Source organism: Schistocerca nitens, chromosome 5, assembly GCF_023898315.1.
Source record: "Schistocerca nitens isolate TAMUIC-IGC-003100 chromosome 5, iqSchNite1.1, whole genome shotgun sequence".
NCBI classification, from domain to species: domain Eukaryota; kingdom Metazoa; phylum Arthropoda; class Insecta; order Orthoptera; family Acrididae; genus Schistocerca; species Schistocerca nitens.
In genome coordinates this window covers 310,380,204-310,400,166 of record NC_064618.1, presented here as the reverse complement: position 1 = coordinate 310,400,166, position 19,963 = coordinate 310,380,204, and the positions used below count along the sequence as shown (strand labels likewise).

Sequence of the window (19,963 nt, the reverse complement as noted above, 5' to 3'; positions counted from 1 at the left end):
TGTAAGCTGGCCTCTGATTGGTCAACTTCATGTGACGTTTCATGTTGACGTTACACCAAAACAAAGCGTCAACCCTGCAGGCATAGCTGACGTAAAAAGCTACAAGCCAGTGCTAGTGTCAGTTTGTATCCGATTCCGACAGTGGTGTGTTGATGAGTGAGCTGCAATGACATCCACTCCGAAGTCTATTACTGATGATGTTCTTGGAGGTAAGAATTTTATTGTATTTTATTTGAAGGGCCGCGAAATTAACGCTGAAAAATGTTAATGCAGAAAAAAACGGCACTGTGTTGATTGCCGTGTTCTTGGAAAAAGTTTCGCGGAGTCAGTTGATTTAGATCTTCCTTTGCGTTGTGACAGCTGTTTTGCTTAAATGAGTGAGTGTTTTATTATGCACTGTAAAATTCGGAACTGGTGAGTTGTACAGCTGTTAGCGTCAGGTTCGTACATTATTGCGTTGTATGGATTCTTAAGACCACTGTGGCTTTAGTTTTAGTACACTTGCAAATTTTCTGTAGGATGACACCAGTGACGAGGGGAAAAAATAAAACTTATTAAAATAAGATATTAAGTAAACGAACAATATCAGTTTGATTTCTACTGATACTTTTACAGTTTTTTGGTCACACACGTCGTAATATTAAATATTTGGTTGACTGCTTCATAAGAAATATGTAATATTCTTACGACATGCCTCATGTAAGCAGACGTATTTCAACAGTTCTTATTTTCGCCTCTAATACAAAATGTTTTGTGCCAACCGCGAACGTTGGTACTTGGTGTAATGGCCTTGTTACATTAGCGGAAAAGTCTTAAAATTAGTGCCGAAGAACGTGAATATGAAAATCATAAATCTGGACATGTACAGAAAATACTTTTTTCCGTACTAAGACTACGAGCGACTCACAGACAACTAAGAATGCGTGCACAATTCGTTTTGGACTTCTAGTATGCCTCTGTATTTGGGTCATACACATTATGCTTAATGCTCTTAAGCCATCATGTGAATATATTAGGTAATGATTTGCGAGGAAACAAAGCAGTTGTAGCGAATTTTTATCTGTCGGCAAAATGATTATTGCCGCAGACGACGAATAATAATACTGGTAGAACTTTGTGCGTCTGCGTTAGTAGTGGGAGAAATTTCACAATTGAACATTCCGGTATTTCTAAACATATTGTTGTTTCGTAACTTTGGTTTTCAGCAGCGTTACTTCTGACTTACAAAACCGTTTAAACTAAATTTGCGAAGAATGTATCGCCGCAGCTATGTACAAAAGCTTTCCTGAGCTGCCCACCTTTTAACTGATCAGTCTGGTGCCAAAAAAAAAGCACATATTTGGTGTTAAGACCCTGCTTTAGCACTACGAAAATCAATTGATGACAGCAAAATCTTAGCGCTTACGCATCAATGTTATTGCAGATGTTTTGTATGGACAGAGTAAAGGACGAAGGAAGTAAACAGAAAACAGCTGACATTTTAGCTAGATTTTGTCTCGACCTGCAGCTACACAACAGAAGGAATTTTGTTTTGTTGTTTTCGTGATGTATTATCTATCCTCAATCATGCGCTCTGGCTCAACTTCCTCGACACCGTCCGGTTCAACTTTAATTTAGCAGTATCAAGGTTCGAGACTGTGTCGGTCATCTTGATTTAGATTTTTGTTAAATCTAAGCAAGTGCATCGATAACTCTTGTGAAATAGTGCTGTTTCACATTTTTCAAAACAGTAAAAAACTTGTTTTTGTTGATACAGAACAAAGAATGGTGTCCTAAAAGTTATCCGCTATGAAACCCTTTTCATATTCTTCTCAACTTTTTCCGTATACCCGGTTCTCGATGTCTTGTAAATTCAGAAGACGGCTATGATCTGCTCGCTCCTTGCGCGGTCTTCTTACATAGGCAGTTTTTTAGGCGCTTTGGGTTGTGAATGTGCTTTCGACTGAGAATTTATGCACGGACGTTTGTTTCTTCTATGATATGAAAAATCGCCGGTCATAATAAAGTGATGATATAACTTCCAAAATGCCGTAAACTTTCCAATGTTATAGGCGTGTAACATAGAGATTTCGTTTTAAAAGTTGTTCTACCCTCTATGCCTCCATCCACATATATCCTCTGCAAACCACAGAGGTACATGGCAGAGGGTACGTCCCATTGTACCAGTTATTAGGCTTTCTTCCTGTTCCGTTTAAGTATGGAACGCGGGAAGGACTGTTCGAATGCCTCTGTTCGTCCTATCTGGTACGGGTCCAACACACTTGAGCAATATTGTAGAACCAGTAAATATTGAGAAATAACAATTGGTTGCATAAATCGTATTGAGAACTTAATATTTTTAACTAATGATAAAGGTGACTTAAATTTTGTACTACTAGAACATTTCAAACAGATAACTAGACATGTGTAAGTTTACTTTTGGCTGATCTGTACATTTACATTTTTAAGTGTTTGTTGTAATTACCGACTGCAACACGAGGCAAGAAAGTTTTGTTCCTGAACTGTTTCGCTCGCACAGCGTTACGTGAAGAAATTACGAGATTCAGTAGGGTTACCTGTCTTGATGCGTTTAAGAAGCTAAATCTTTGTTGTATTTGATTACAGGTACTTCTGAAATAGTCTAATACGTCATAACTTACATGCTATATTTAACTGACTTTGCTGCCAAGGAAAACGCGTATGTTTACAGTGAAAGTTGATCGTTTGCCACATGTCTCTTGGCTGATCCAATTTAACAACTTTCCAGCTTTCCATAAACATGTTTTTAGTAACTCGTAACTCCTCGTTTAATGTTAACACTCTATATTTGTTGAAAAAAGTCGTATTCGTAAAAGTACTCGTAACAAGCGAGGTGATTCACAAAATCCCCGGGACTTCTTCACACACATTATTAGCGAACACTTTTTATCAATGGCCAAGAAATACAATGGCCAAGAAATAGTCAGATATTTATTCAATACTACTTTGTCTGCGTCCTTAGTACAGTGAAAACTTAGGCTGAAAACTTGGTTCAAATGTACCTTAATAAAAGACAGTCGGAAATCGCTTCCAACATTTACATGATGCATCAGTGAAGTGGTGAATGACATAGATGGAATGCTTGTCGGTTTCTGCATCGAATTTGTGCAAAATTAGCTCCTCTGTCAACTAAGATTTGTCACATGTACACTGAACAAAAGAATGTCGCCAGAGACTACATAAGAACTTTTGAGGATTTATTATCTTTATTTTCATATGCCGTGATAATGGCTTCTTGGTTGAAAACGAAACTGAGAACCTATTAGCAAGCAGCCAAGTTCAGCACTCGCCGATATGACGAACTGAGTAATTACAATACGTTCATTCCTCCCAGATTCCAATGACATAGTATAATCTAACATTATGCTTCATAACATGTTAATATAATTATAATGAAATTAACAATGAAACATAGAATGTCATGTAAGGTGAGCAGCAAGCCGTGATTGTATGCAGATGACGCTGTTGTGTACGGGAAAGTGTAGAGTGGCTGCAGGATGATTCTGTATGACGGATAGAATTCCTATCTGGCGCTTTGAGTGATAGCTTGCTTTAAATGTGGATTACTCTTAAGTTAATGCGGATGGAGAGAGGAAACTGTAAGGTTCAAATACAGGCTTATCTGCTGGTGGACTCGGTCGCAGCTATTAAAAATTTAAACAAAAAGCTGTGGAACGACATGAAATGAAATGGACCGAGCACTTGAGATTTGTTGTAGGGAAGGCGAATAGCAGAGTAGTCCTATGGTGTATTGTGAGTTAGGATAACCATACACAACGCTTGTGCGGCTCATTTTTTAGTTTTGATATAGTATTTGAGATCCCTGTCAAACCGGATTAAAAGAAGTCATCGAAGCAATGCAGGGTCATGGAGCTAGATTTGTTACCTGTCTGTTCAATCAGTACGAGAGTGTTGTGAAAATGCTTTGCTCTGTGAGCAGCTTAGCTGGAAATCCCTGGAGGAAAGATCTATTGACGGTATTTTGGAGAACCAGCATTGGAAGTAACTGCAGAAATTTGTCACCAACGTTCATGTCGTGAAAGGACCGTAGAGGACAAACAAGAGTGAAATGTACATAAACACAACCATTTTTCCCTCGCTGCGATTGCGGCAGGGAAGGAATGGCTAGCAGTTTCACAAAGTATCCTCCGGTATGCATTATCTGGCTTGCTAAGCACGCATGTAGATGTAAAGAGGCATCGCAGTGTATTATCAGTATGGTGATAGATGCCATGAATGGAATGCTTATCGGCTTCTGCGCAGAATGTACGGCAGAATTAGTTCTACTGTGAACTAATATGTCACTTTATACTGAGTATAGCATCCATCAGAACTATGACTTTTATACTGTTCGATGCTCAGCACAGTAAGATTGTTAATCACGTCTTGCCCACTTGATTTTCTCAACTACAGAACTGTACTGGGTAGTTTCTAGTTACTAGCGAACCCGTTCAAGCGCTAAGACAGTTTAGTCACTAAGGTATTGTTTTCCAAACCCATTTCTCACGAATTCCCATCCGCATTACGCCATAGTCTGCGCTTGTCCAGCATGTTCCCAAGCTCTGAGTTTCCGATGACCAGAAAACACGTGAAACATTGCTAATAGTGTACACAGACACATTTCCTTCCCTAGATTTAGAGCGTTGCTCGTCAGCTATACTCGGAGGGTGTTCGTTTTGAAGGATTCTTGACGAATTTGCCCCTGAATGTAATCTGGGACGGCGGGTTTTCATCAGACATGTGACGTGTGCCCCGACGAACTGATAGGCAGCAGAATTAACACACACTCCACTGACCGAATTCTGGAGGTTGTTCGGGGATATTTTGTGAAAATTTTGGTGACACACCCCGGTGCCCGTGGCCTCCGGTGGCTCATTAATAGTAGTACAAAAGCAAAGCTCCGCATCTTATTCGGCTAGTTACCCTAACGACCTTTGTGACTGTCTTCACAACGCAAAGTAGTGTAAGGCAACTACCATCAGATGCCAGAGTACTGCGATACGACTGCTGTTGCTGTGGGAACAGCCCTTCCTCAGTAAACCCTCCCGTATTCCTGTGAAACACTGTTAGGTATAAATTAACACGGATCGAAAAGCAAAAACCAAGGCAGAACCAAGTAGTCAGTAGGCCCACTGAACGCAAGCTTTGAAGGAAAGAGCGAAGTGGGCGCTGCTGTTAACAGCAAAGTACAGTAAGTAAATTATTTCCAAACAAGCATACTGCACCACTATCGACATTTGCTCTGTTGGGCAGATATTTTCAATGCGATGCAGATACAAAGATTAATAGGAGTGAGAAATCGAAGGAAACGTAGTTAGTATGCAATTAGCCACCGAAATACTTGGAAGCTGCCCTGAATAACAACTTCAAATGTTTTGGTTTCGTTCGGGTTCAAATCGTATAAAAGACTTACTGCGTATGCGATAACCCTCACCTCAATCTTTTCGCTGGTGGTCCTGCCATTTCCAGGAAATTTTCGTTTTTCTCTCCTTAACTCTCCTCAAAAGACGTATGTCTACTGTAGTGGATTGTACGCGTAGGGATCAGTTTGGCTGCCCTAAATCCTATGGATTTTTGTCTGTGGAGATAAACAAAAGAACTGGTTTGATACGGACAGTCTGAATACAATGTCGCTTTCTCAAGTGCCATTGAAACTTCAGATACAATGAGATTGATTGGGGATTTTTTAATGTTCATGATTCGAAGAGATTATGCGTTTATCAAAGCAAAACATCTCATATGTGTGGCTGAATTGAACATGTCGAACAGTTCTTGAGTTAACAAATGCAAAGAAATTACGTTAAGCTGCAAAAGTTTTTTTTTTCCTACGTCATCTCAGCAACAAATCTTTTTCTGCAACATTAGTATGACAGTTTGTCTCGATAGGAGGAAAGTCCTCAGTTAGCATCAGTTTAATTCACCCTATATATATCTAGACGATTGTTATAACTTGGTGTAAAGTGTAATAAATGCAACTGATGGTAGGATAAACTGGGCACCTGGAGATCCTATGTACAACTCTTTCGTCTGAACTATTTCCGTACCGGTACTGCCGGACTGTTTCGTGTTCACTTCTCAATATATGTGCCTGAAGAGAGGACGAAAGAATTTATCTGCTTTTACGCCATAATGAACCATTTTAGATCAGATTGTGTTCGTGAGAGGCTTAGCAAGAATAAAACGGTCGTTCTTCTTTCCTTGGCATATAAAATAGACCGTGTGACCGATTACGAAATTATTCCACATTAGTGTCCACGTAGAAAGAGCTTATGTGACTGTCTTAGCTGTAAACTTTACTGGGATGTCTCTGATTGAAAGTCTATGGTTGCACAAAGGCTGGCCAATCAGTGTCACTTGGCAAATGCCAGTTGGAGAGGCCCAATGTGTGTTAAGACTACTACGGATTTGCATCCAAATAGCGGAAAGGATTCGAAGATCTGTGTAGGATCAGCTATAACCATCTGAATGTTATAGCTAGATCACAACCCATTAGAATAGATACCAGCTACTCAGGTGCAGCGAACCTTGCAAATAGCAAAAGGACTCGTGTCTTCGTAGTGAACACGTCTGTAATTGTGAATGTGCCCCTCCCACCCCCTTAAGCACAACACCATATACTGGAAGATTTGGGGCGTAGAAACATCGTGGATAGGGCACACAAAGTGAATCCCTTCATTTCTGCCAAGTTACGATACGCTATTGAGTCAAAAGCCGCGTGTATATCCAGAGGGATCATGAGACGCGAAACGTAGCCACATTTGTGGCTGGCACAATTGCTTGATAGCAGGCTGGTGACCTGGGTAGGCACCGGCCAGCATTCGCGATATATAGACCTTCACAACAAACATGTGGCTGCTTCAAAGTATGGAGAAAGACTTGGCAGTCGTGTTTCTCACATTTCTTATTAGGTGTCATATTTGCTTAGGAAATGTGTTGCATTTATGCAAATGCCCTCCGCGATTGACCTGGAGCATCAGAATTGCTCTTGTTGACTAGACAGTGTTCTGTAGTTTCCTGAGCGAAACACCTATATGATTTAATATAGACTGTTACAGGTTATCTACATATACATATTACGGTATATCTGGCTGACATTGTATTCGTCAGTCTATACGAGAGTTGATTAAACCATTAGTACACAGTGTGTGATATCTAATCCTGTAATTGTTTTACCTTGTTGCTAGTCCTATTTTCTTATTAGGCTTGCCTACTCTTTTAACATATTAACTCCATTACCAGACTAAGCAGTGCAAGCCTTCGTATCAACTTGTTCTCGCATCTGCATCTGTAATTCAAAAAGACTGAGCGAGAAAACAGCCTCAGGTTTTGCTTAGGAATTTTGCGGAATGTGATTGAAAAAGGAAAAAATTGCGAGAAACAGAAACCACTACGGATGTTTGAAATCAGGTTCTCTCGAAGGAATCCGCTGTCTTTTAAGAATGAATGACTGACTGATAATACACTGAAAAAAATAAACATTGTGTGTGTCGCTTGCGTTCGATGTAAATAAAGCTTTCGTCCATTTATCAGCGTATTTGATAGTCATAACTTTATTGGTGAGAATAACATCAGTGTTTCGCCAATCCAAAGCAAGTTCATGCTCTGAGCAAGTGTGTTGCCGGGGAATTCGGCTTTGTTTTGCTGCGGTCCCGGTGGCCTAGACGCTCGCGTGACCCGGCCATTGCCAGGTGACGCGGCCTTGGCATCGAGGAACGGCGTCTCAACAGCTTACTGCACTCGTGTTAAAGGGCACGTACCCGTCGCCCTGCAAGTGTCCGGGTAAAAGTGGAGGAGGCGGATCGATAAGGCGCATGGTCGACTGCTGGCAGTTGCCGACAGCGCCGCACTCCGGTAGCGATGCGAACGACCTGCACAGCGCGTGGGCAACCCTAGTAAGGAGTTATCTGTAGCGGCTGTTCGCACCTTTAATTTTCATGCATTTTCCACATACAGACTGGTGGTTGCTGAAGTCTCAGCCGAAAGTACTGGAAAGAGGTAAACCATTGGTGACTTTTTTAAAAAGTCGGGTAGCGACAGTTCCTCGCGCACCTTACGGATATATTCTTGTATTTGTGGCCTCTGGCAGAAATAATTTGCTGCATGACGTTTGGCCTACCTATTGCTTCATAATCTGCATCAGAGTATTGCAACAAAATGGAAAGATCCTTCGGATAACCAGCTCCTTCTAAACCTCTTAATAGAGATGAGATCCATATGTTGGACTGTAGAAGTATACACAAAGAAGGCAGCGGGAGCGTGTGCAGAAATGCAGCAAAGCGTAAAATGGAAACATTTGGAGAAAAACAGCACATATTACGTGGAAACCTTCTTAGAACATTCCAGTGACCATTTTCACATCCCTCTGACGTTTCGTCCCCACACAATGCGTATAGCTCACGTGAAGTAAATGACAAATAAAAAAAAATCAATAAGAGATCGCATAAAGGCATTCTTTTACGTTTGGTTTTGTAGCATTCATTTAAAATAAGTGTAATGTTCGGACGCGGAAAAGTTTCCTGCACGTCACTACATGTGAAATTTCAAGTAAATGAAAAGTTAAGATCAATACGCATAAGAAATTGTGGAGGAAAGACCATAAAGTAGGGGGAGTGAATTTAATCGCTGTGTTGTCCAAACATTTATCGACAGATTTGTTATTCTTATCTAGATCTATATACAGTACATACCATGCAAACCATTGGAAGTGCACGGCAGAAGGTTCTTCGCAACGTACCACATGTTAGGTTTCTGGTCTTTAAAAACATGCGTAAGTTAGGGAATTAGCTTTGAATGCTAGAAGAAAGAAAAACGGTGGCAGATATTAAGTGACGATAAATATTTCATAGAAGCGTCGGTCACTGTTTCACATCACGTAATAACTTTTAATTATTCTACAAGCGTCCAGGACGTACTGGAAGCCGATATAATTATTACAGATCAGATCGTCGTAATTCAGCTATTTCGAAAAACGCCAGATCAGCGTGGGAAACCGTTACCTGTTTCCTTTTGTTTTTTTTCTGAAACCCTAGCCCGTGTCGTTGTAAGAGATGTTTTGTTGTGTGTGGTAATGAGAATACCCGCAGCTGTCTGGTGCAGCAGTTAATGCGCCTCTTAATGAATCTCACAAAGGATCGAAGGTGAATGAACTCCGCCGAGGACTGCATGTGCAACTCATTGCCACCGCTGGAATCGAATTCCGCTGCCTTGCTAGAAGACATTCTGCACGTACATTTGGCTAACTCACATATAGTAATTTCAGGGGGAAAAAATAAGCAGTTGTCTACACGGAGGTTAGTTTGTTTAGCACACTGACTTATTGATCGCATGACCCAGACGGACGTGTGATATGCCCTGCTCTTTTATATAGTAAGTGAATGGATGAGCACAGAACAAATTTCGGAACATGGGTCCACAGAATGAGAAACTCTAACTTTCTCAGTCCCCGCCAAACCTTCACTATTGCGATATAGTCTAACATGACACGATTACACTATAAAGTTAGAAATGACCGGAATTTGTGTTCGTTACATCTGCAGCATCCTCTATTGTCAACCTCTCATTCACCCCCAGTTAGGGTGGATGGGGCAAGACATTTTAAGCGACTAACATACACTGTTTGATAAAAAGTATCCGGACACCTGACTGAAAAAACTTTAAGTTTGTGGCTCCCTCCTTCGGTAATGCAGGAATTCTGGTGTTGGCCCACCCTTAGCCGTGATGACAGCTTCCACTCTCGCAGGCGTACGCTCAGGTGCTTGAAGGTTTCTTGAGCATTGGCAGCCCATTCTTCACGGAGTGCTGCACTGAGGTATCGATGTCGATCGGTGAGGCCTGGCACGAAGTCGGAGTTCCAAAACATCCCAAAGGTGTTCTACAAGATTCAGGTCAGGACCATGCAGGCCAGTCCATTACAGGAATGTTATTGTCGTGTAACCACTCCGCCATAGGCCGTGCATTATGAACAGGTGCTCGATCGTGTTGAAAGATGCAATAGCCATCCCCGAATTGCTCTTCAACAGTGGGAAGCAAGAAGGTGCTTAAAACATCAATGTAGGCCTGTGCTAAGATAGTGCCACGCAAAACGAGGGATGCAAGCCCCCCTCCATGACAAACACGACCACACCACACCATAACACCACCGCCAGCGAAATTTACTGTTGGCACTACACACGCTGGCAGATGACGTTCACCGGGCATTCGCCATACCTTCACCCTGCCATTGCATCGCCTCGTTGTGTACCTGATTCGTCACTCCACACGTTTTTCCACTGCTCAATCGTCCAATGTTTACGCTCCTTACGCCAAGCGAGGCGTCGTTTGGCATTTACCGGCGTGATGTGTGGCTTATGAGCAGCCTCTCGACGATGAAATCAGTTTTCTCACCTCCTGCCTAACTGTCATAGTACTTGCAGTGGATCCTGATGCAGTTTGGATTTCCAGTGTGATGGTCTGGACATATGTCTGCTTTTTACACATTACGACCCTCTTCAATTGTCGACGGTCTGTAAGTCAACAGACGAGGTCGGCCCGTACGCTTTTGTGCTGTACATGTCTCTTCACGTTTCCACTTCACTATCATATAGGGAACAGTGGACCTAGGGATGTTTAGGAGTGTGGAAATCTCGCGTGCAGACGTATGACACAAGTGCCACCCAATCACCTGACCACGTTCGAAGTCCGCGAGTTCCGCGGAGCGCCCCACTCTGCTCTCACGATGTCAGACTCCTGAGGTCGCTGATGTGGAGTACCTGGCAATAGGTGGCAGCACAATTCACCTAATATGAAAACCGCATGTTTTTGGGGTGTCCGGATTCTTTTGATCATAGTGAAAGTACTTCATCTGGTGTTTGTCTGCAGGTTGTGGCGCTAGGCCGCGCGGAGGCTGTTTGATCGGTCAGTGGACTAGCCACCCTCAGTGCCATCACTAGATTTCCCAGAAAATACGCCCAGTGAAAGAAGAGTCAAAAAAAGTAAACACGTGTCTGAGCTTATCAGTAGATAATCGGTCGTTTCTGTAAAGACGAGTGTTAGTTTGCCAGGTATTTCGAAGAACTTAACGTGCCTTGTATCACGCCGTATCCTCAGACGAAATTGTGCCTCAGTGGTTAGTGTCGAGTCTTCTAAATTTGCCCCCCCCCCCCCCCCCCCCGTGTTCGAAACCCGATTCCCGGCCGGGTTGGAGATTTTCTCTGCCCGGGGACTGGGTGTTTGTAGTCCTCTCATCATTTCATCATCATTCGTGACAGTGGCTAGATTGGACTGTGTAAAAAAAAAATAAAAAAAAGTGTAACAATTGGGACTTTGTACGAGCGCCCAACAAACTCGTCATCTAAGGAACTTGGACGATACTTAGGACGCTACAGTACAGTATAGTCCAAGAGATAACCGAAAGAAATAGGCAGAGAGGCGAACAGAAATGACACTCAAAATCAATATTTACGAGGTCTGTTCAAAAATTCTGGAACGTTCCTAATCTCATGCCAATGGTGTGTCGGAGTGAAATAAGGCCGGCATCCCTGCACACGCCGGTGTTTATATTTAACTGCCGAACGTTTCATTGTTGCATGCCTGTTAGTTATCGTTCACTGCCGTATTAAGTAAAATGTTATCACATTTTGCGAATTTCGAAATGGCAGGGTTAAAGAAGCATCGCGTCTGCATTAAATTTTGTTTGAAACTCAAGAAAACCTTTAGAGGCACACCAAATGGTAGAGGGGGCGTACGGTGATGAGTGCTTATTTCTTACTCGGTGTTGCGAATGGTTCACACGGTTTAAAAATAGCCTGGTGGAAGTTAAAGATGACCCTCGTTCAGGACGCCCTAAGACGTCTAAGACGACGCTCATGTGAGGAACGCCAACGAAATAGTGCGTGCCAATCGAAGATTGTCAGAGATTTCAGAAGAATGTAACATTTCAGTTGGATCATGTCATGAAAAACTGACAGCGTCTTGGAATGCATCGTGCTGCCGCAAAGTTCGTCCCACGGCTCACGAGTCAAGATCAGATAGAACTTCGCCTCGCAATCTGTGATCGCAGATGTGATGTTCCTTAAGAGAATCGTAACTGGTGATGAGACCGATATTCAATCTTCACAATGGTTTGGGAAACTTTCTTATATAAAGCTCGTCAGGTCAAAGTCATGCTGATAGTTTTCTTTGACTTTGAAGGATTAATTCATCTTGAAATCGTGCCACAGGGACAAACTGTTAATCGGCGGTACTACCGGGACGTGTTGAGACGTCTGCGAGAAAATGTGAGAAGGAAACAGCCTGAAATGTGGAGTGACAATTCATGGCTCTTGCATCACGATAGCTCACCAGCACACTCATCCATGTTGGTTTGTTATTATTGCACATGAAACGAAATCACTGTGCTGCCTCATCTTCTGTACTATCCAGACCTGGCCCCTGTGGCTTTTTATTTCCAAAGTCGAAAACCCCAATGAAAAGACGAAGACTTGCAACGATGGTCGAGATAAAACAAAATGCGCAGACGGGACTTCGCGCGATCCAGCAATAGACGTACCAGGACTGCTTCCGGAAGTGGCGTTGGGAGCGGTGTATAAAGTTTGTAGGAGGGTATGGTAGGAGCACGGAAATTTTGTGGATAAAGTTCGGAAATTTTTTCAACAGACCTCGTACACTGTAGTCACTGCGATTTGTAATGGTCTTCCCGACATTCCAAAAGTCGTGACAAAGGTATCAATTAGGTGTGTGATCACTACGGACACAGTGCATGCACTGCAACGCGCTCCCAAGATTAATAAGGAATTCGTATGGTAGGGCGTTCCATTCCTCAGAGCGTGGTTAACAGCAAGATAATTGCAAAAGTACCTCCACCCGTGCTGTTGGAAGCGGTCACTCATTCTCATTCATAAAAATGAAGTCAGGGAGGAAACCACGCTCATGGCGAAGGAGTACAGTGTCAAAGTAACGTTGACAGGTGAGAATACGGTTTTCAAAGATTCGCTCAGTATATACATGCAACATTATATTCCCCCACAGCCTAACACCTGCACCACCAAAACAATCATGTCACCGTGCTGCCAAAGCAGAGTTACTAAACGCAGCCTTTCGAAATGCCTTCACAAAAGAAGACTGAGTAAATATTCCAGAGTCGAATCGAGAACAGCTGCCAACGTAACGTAGAAGTAAATATTCTCGGAGTAGTGAAGCAACTTTAATCATTCAATAAAAGCAAGTCTTCTGGTCCAGACTGTATACCAATTACGTTCCGTTAGGAGTATGCTGATGCATTAGCTTCATACTTGACAATCATACTACTGTTCGCTCGACGAAAGATACGTACCCAAAGACTGGAAAGTTGCACAGGTCACACCAATACTCAAGAAAGGTAGGAGTAACCCACTAAATTACAGGCCCATATCGTTAACGTCGATATGCAGCAGGATTTTGGAACATATATTGTGTTCAAACACTATGAATTACCTCGAAGAAAACTATTGACAAAAACTCAACATGTGTTTAGAAAACATCGTTGCTGTGAAACACAACTAGCTCTTTATCCACATGAAGTGCTGAGTGCTATTGACAAGGGATTTCAGATAAATTCCGTATTTCTGGATTTCCCGAAGGCTTTTGACACTGTACCACATAAGGGGCTCGTAGTGAAATTGCGTGCTTATGGAATATCGTCTCAGTTATGTGACTGGATTTGCTATTTCCTGTCAGAGGTCACAGTTCGTAGTAATTGACGGAAAGTCATAGAGTAAAACAGAAGTGATTTCTGGCGTTCCCCAAGGTAGTGTTATAGGCCCTTTGCTGTTCCTTATCTATATAAACGATTTGGGAGAAAATCTGAGCATCAGTCTTCGGTTTGCAGGTGACGCTGTCGTTCATAGGCTAATAGTCATCAGAAGATCAAAACAAACTGCAAAAAGATTTAGAACAGATATCTGAATGGTGTGAAAAGTGGCAGTTGACCCTAAATAACGAAACGTGTGCGGACATCCACATGAGTGCTAAAAGGAACTCGTTAAACTTCGGTTACACGATAAATCAGTCTAATCTAAAAGCCGTAAATTCAACTAAATACCTAGGTATTACAATTACGAACAACTTAAACTGGAAGGAACATACAGAAAATGTTGCGGAGGGAAAGGCTAACCAAAGACTGCGTTTTATTGGCGGGACACTTACAAGGGAACCTCCCCATCGCACCCCCCCCTCAGATTTAGTTATAAGTTGGCACAGTGGATAGGCCTTGAAAAACTGAAAACAGATCAATTGAGAAAACAGGAAGAAGTTGTATGGAACTGTGAAAAAATAAGCAAAATATACAAACTGAGTAGTTCATGGGAAGATAGGCAACATCAAGGACAGTGGGACCGCAGGAGCGCCGTGGTCTCGTGGTAACGTGAGCAGCTGCGGAACGAAAGGTCCATGGTTCAAATCTTCCATCGAGTGAAAAGTTTAATTTTTTATTTTCAGTTTATGTGACAAACTCTGTTTTCATCACTTTTTTGGGAGTGATTATCACATCCACAAGAAAACCTAAATCGGGCAAGGTAGAAGAATGTTTTTACCCATTCGCCAAGTGTACAAGTTAGGTGGGTCGACAACATATTCCTGTCATGTGACGGTCATGCCGTCACCAGTGTCGTATAGAATATATCAGATGTATTTTCGTGTCGAGGAATCGGTTGACCTATGACCGTGAGATCAAATGTTTTCGGTTCCCATTGGAGAGGCACGTCCTTTCGTCTACTAATCGCACGGTTTTGCGATGCGGTCGCAAAACACAGACACTAAACTTATTACAGTGTACATAGACGTCAATGAACGAACGGACAGATAATAACCATGCAAAAATAAAAAAAGTAAAATTTTCATTCGAGGGAAGACTAGAACCAAAGACCTCGTTCAGCAGCCGCTCACGCTACCACGGGACCACAGTGCTCCCGAGCTCACATTGTCCATGATGTTGCCTATGTGGCCCATGGACTACTCAGTTTGTAAATTTTGCTTATTTTTTCACAGTTCCACACAACTTTTTCCTGTTTTCTCAACTGATCTGTGTTCAGTTTATCAAGGCCTATCCACTGTGCCAACTAAATCTGAGGGGGGTGCGATGGGGAGGTTCCCTTGTTACAAAATGTAACACATACAAAGGAGACTGCCTACACTACGCTTGTCCGTCCTCTTTTAGAATACTGCTGCGCGGTGTGGGATCCTTACCAAATAGGACTGACGGAGTACATCGAAAAAGTTCAAAGAAAGGCAGCACGTTTTGTATTATCGCGAAATATGGGAGAGAGTGTCACGGAAATGATACAGGGTTTGGGCTGGACATCATTAAAAGAAACGAGTTTTTCGTTGCGACGGAATCTTCTCACGAAATTCCAATCATAAACTTTCTCCTCCGAATGCGAAAAATTTTGTTGATACCGACCTGCATAGAGAGGAACGATCACCACGATAAAATAAGGGAAGTCAGAGCTCGTACGGAAAGACATAGGTGTTAGTTCTTTCCCCGCGCTATACGAGATTGGAATAATAGAGAATTGTGAAGATGGTTCGATGAACCCTCTGCCAGGCACTTAAATGTGATTTGCAGAGTATCCATGTAGATCTGGCAATGCTGGACGTACCCTCATATGGCGAGAGATGGGGACACGTAATGCACTCAGTTTTGGTGGTCTACGTGTTATTGCATGGGGAGGCATAATGTTGCATGGGATTATTGATCTCCAAATCTTCGAACACGGCGCTCAGTGTTACTGTGACCTTGTGCTCCTTCCTGAAGTGCGTCTTTTCAAGAATCCATTCGGCCCTGATTTTATTTTTATGGATAGCAATGCGCGGCCGCATCTAACAGCTCAAGCTGAGCAGCTCTTGGAACCAGAGGGACTGGGCTGGCCTGCCCCTCTCCCCGTACTGTCCTGCTTCGCTTGTATCGGTCCATAATCCGATCGAAGCTGGATTATGGGAGCTTCGTCTACTCGTCTACTCGGCCATCCCTCTTACGCCGTCTCAACTCCATCCACCACAGGGGGTTACGTCTTGCGACCGGAGCCTTCTACACTAGTCCCGTCGAGAGTCTTCATGCTGAAGCTGCAGAATTACCATTGACCTACCGGCGCGACGTACTGCTGTGTCGGTATGTCTGTTGGCTGTTGTCAATGCCCGACCACCCCTCGTATCAGTCCTTCTTCGACGATTCTCTCGACCGTCAGTACGGGTTGTATGTGTCTGCCCTGCTGCCCCCTGGAGTCCGCTTCCGTCGCTTGCTTCGACAATTCGATTTTGCCCTCCCTACCACCTTCAGAGAGGGTGAGAGCCCGACACCACCTTGGCTCCAGGCTCCGGTTCATATTTATCTCGACCTCAGCTCGCTCCCGAAGGAGGGTACTCCGGCTGCAGTGTATTGCTCACGGTTTGTCGAACTTCGTGCGCGACTTGCCGGTCACACCTTTATTTACACCGATGGCTCCAAAACTGACGATGGTGTCGGCTGTGCCTTTGTCGTCGGGGCCGTCACCTTTAAATACCGGCTCCTCGACCAATGTTCCAGCTTTACGGCCGAGCTTCTTGCTCTCCATCAGGCCGTTCAGTACGCCCGCCGCTACCGCCATTCATCGTATGTACTCTGCTCTGATTCACTCAGTGCTCTTCAGAGCCTTGGAGCTCCCTATCCGGTCCATCCCTTGGTGCAACGGAACCAGCAGTCCCTCCATTCTTTCGCTGATGATGGCTCTCCTGTCAGCTTTCTGTGGGTTCCCGGACATGTAGGAGTGCCTGGGAATGAGGCTGCTGATGCTGAAGCCAAGGCTGCAGTCCTCCTGCCTCGGCCAGCCTCCCATTGTGTCCCGTCATCTGACTTTAGTGGGGTTGTTTGTAAGAGGCTTGTGTCGTTGTGGTGGAATACTTGGTCATCCCTTCAAGGAAACAAGCTCCGGGCAGTAATATCGTTCCCAACTGCTTGGACAACCTCCTCCCGACCATCTCGGCGAGAAGAGGTCCTTCTGACCAAGTTGCGGATTGGGCATTGCCGGTTTAGCCACCGCTACCTACTCTCCGGTGACCCAACCCCGCAGTGCCCTTGTGGTCAAGCATTAACAGTGCGCCATGTTTTATTGTCATGTCCCTGCTTTAGTCAATCTCGTGTTGTCCTGTCCCTACCATCTACTTTACCGGATATTTTAGCTGATGACGCTCGAGCAGTTGCTCGTGTTCAAAGTTTTCAAACTTTGACTGGCTTGTTCAAAGACATCTAACTCTTTTACTTATTTTATCTGCATCTTTGTAAGGACTTTCTGGTGCCCCCCCCCCCTCCCCTTGAGTTTTACTAGATTCTATGAGCTCTAACAATTGACCTCAGTAGTTGAGCGCCCTTAAACCCCACCAAAAAACAAAACTCTCCCCGTCTTGACTCTAATGGAGTAAGAGTTGCATGCGATGGGGAAACGCATTGCAGTACGTGCACATTCGCCAGCGACCATCAAACAGCTGGCAACCGCGCTCTCGGAGGAAGGGAACGTCTTGCCACAAGAACTCCTTACCAACCTTGTGGCTAACATGGGAGCATGTTGTACACAATGCATTGCCGTCCGTGGTGATTACATCTCATTAAGAACAACGTTCCGCCATGTGTAATGTCCAGGGGACTGTCATAAATCACGGTAGCTTCACTGTAGTGATTGATTTTGAATATGTCATTCCTTATCGTCTATTTGCGTATTTCTTTATCTTCTGTACTACACTGTACTGTACCCCCCATAAACCATGGACCTTGCCGTTGGTGGGGAGGCTTGCGTGCCTCAGCGATACAGATGGCCGTACCGTAGGTGCAACCACAACGGAGGGGTATCTGTTGAGAGGCCAAACAAACATGTGGTTCCTGAAGAGGGGCAGCAGCCTTTTCAGTAGTTGCAGGGGCAACAGTCTGGATGATTGACTGATCTGGCCTTGTAACATTAACCAAAACGGCCTTGTTGTGCTGGTACTGCGAACGGCTGAAAGCAAGGGGAAACTACAGCCGTAATTTTTCCCGAGGACATGCAGCATTACTGTATGATTAAATGATGGTGTCCTCTTGGGTAAAATATTCCGGAGGTAAAATAGTCCCCCACTCGGATCTGCGGGCGGGGACTACTCAAGAGGACGTCGTTATCAGGAGAAAGAAAACTGGCATTCTACGGATCGGAGCGTGGAATGTCAGATCCCTTAATCGGGCAGGTAGGTTAGAAAATTTAAAAAGGGAAATGGATAGGTTAAAGTTAGATATAGTGGGAATTAGTGAAGTTCGGTGGCAGGAGGAACAAGACTTTTGGTCAGGTGATTACAGGGTTATAAATACAAAATCAAATAGGGGTAACGCAGGAGTAGGTTTAATAATGAATAAAAAAATAGGAGTGCAGGTTAGCTACTACAAACAGCATAGTGAACACATTATTGTGGCCAAGATAGACACGAAGCCCATGCCTACTACAGTAGTACAAGTTTATATGCCAACTAGCTCTGCAGATGATGAAGAAATTGAAGAAATGTATGACGAGATAAAAGAAATTATTCAGGTAGTGAAGGGAGACGAACATTTAATAGTCAGGGGTGACTGGAATTCGTCAGTAGGAAAAGGGAGAGAAGGAAACATAGTAGGTGAATGTGGATTGGGGGGAAGAAATGAAAGAGGAAGCCGCCTTACAGAATTTTGCACAGAGCATAACTTACTCATAGCTAACACTTGGTTCAAGAATCATAAAAGAAGGTTGTATACCTGGAAGAATCCTGGAGATACTAATAGGTATCAGATAGATTATATAATGGTAAGACAGAGATTTAGGAACCAGGTTTTAAATTGTAAGACATTTCCAGGGGCAGATGTGGATTCTGACCACAATCTATTGGTTATGAACTGCAGATTGAAACTGAAGAAACTGCAAAAAGGTGGGAATTTAAGGAGATGGGACCTGGATAAACTGAAAGAACCAGAGGTTGTAGAGTGTTTCAGGGAGAGCATAAGGGAAGAATTGACAGGAATGGGGGAAAGAAATACAGTAGAAGAAGAATGGGTAGCTCTTAGGGATGAAGTAGTGAAGGCAGCAGAGGATCAAGTAGGTAAAAGACGAGGGCTAATAGAAATCCTTGGGTAACAGAAGAAATATTGAATTTAATTGATGAAAGGAGAAAATATAAAAATGCAGTAAATGAATCTGGCAAAAGGGAATACAAACGTCTCAAAAATGAGATCGACAGAAAGTGCAAAATGGCTAAGCAGGGATGGCTAGAGGACAAATGTAAGGATGTAGAGGCTTGTCTCACTACGGGTAAGATAGATACTGCCTACAGGAAAATTAAAGAGACCTTTGGAGAGAAGAGAACCACTTGTATGAATATCAAGAGCTCAGATGGCAACCGAGTTCTAAGCAAAGAAGGGAAAGCAGAAAGGTGGAAGGTGTATATAGAGGGTTTATACAAGGGCGATGTACTTGAGGACAGTATTATGGTAATGGAAGAGGATGTAGATGAAGATGAAATGGGAGATAAGATACTGCGTGAAGAGTTTGACAGCACTGAAAGACCTGAGTCGAAACAAGGCCCCGGTAGTAGACAACATTCCATTAGAACTACTGATGGCCTTGGGAGAGCCAGTCATGACAAAACTCTACCATCTGGTGAGCAAGATGTATGAGACAGGCGAAATACCCACAGACTTCAAGAAGAATTTAATAATTCCAATACCAAAGAAAGCAGGTGTTAACAGATGTGAAAATTGCCGAACTATCAGTTTAATAAGTCGCAGTTGCAAAATACTAACGCGTATTCTTTACAGACGAATGGAAAAACTGGTAGAAGCGGACCTCGGGGAAGATCAGTTTGGATTCCGTAGAAATGTTGGAACACGTGAGGCAATACTAACCTTATGACTTATCTTAGAAGAAAGATTAAGAAAAGGCAAACCTACGTTTCTAGCATTTGTAGACTT

General features: G+C 43.3%; 1 protein-coding gene across 2 annotated transcripts in view; it reads left to right on the top strand.

Moving 5' to 3' along the window:
- The first annotated feature begins 51 nt into the window (after positions 1-51).
- Positions 52-19,963, top strand: part of LOC126260792 (BCL2/adenovirus E1B 19 kDa protein-interacting protein 3) — a 313,008-nt gene continuing 293,096 nt past the window's right edge. Inside the window, exon 1 of one of the 2 annotated variants that reach the window (XM_049958130.1) lies at positions 52-209. In XM_049958130.1, the coding sequence (XP_049814087.1) occupies positions 167-209 (43 nt within the window). In that variant the 5' untranslated portion in view covers positions 52-166. The remainder of the gene's footprint in view (positions 210-19,963) is intronic. The other variant, XM_049958129.1, reaches the window with a different exon arrangement.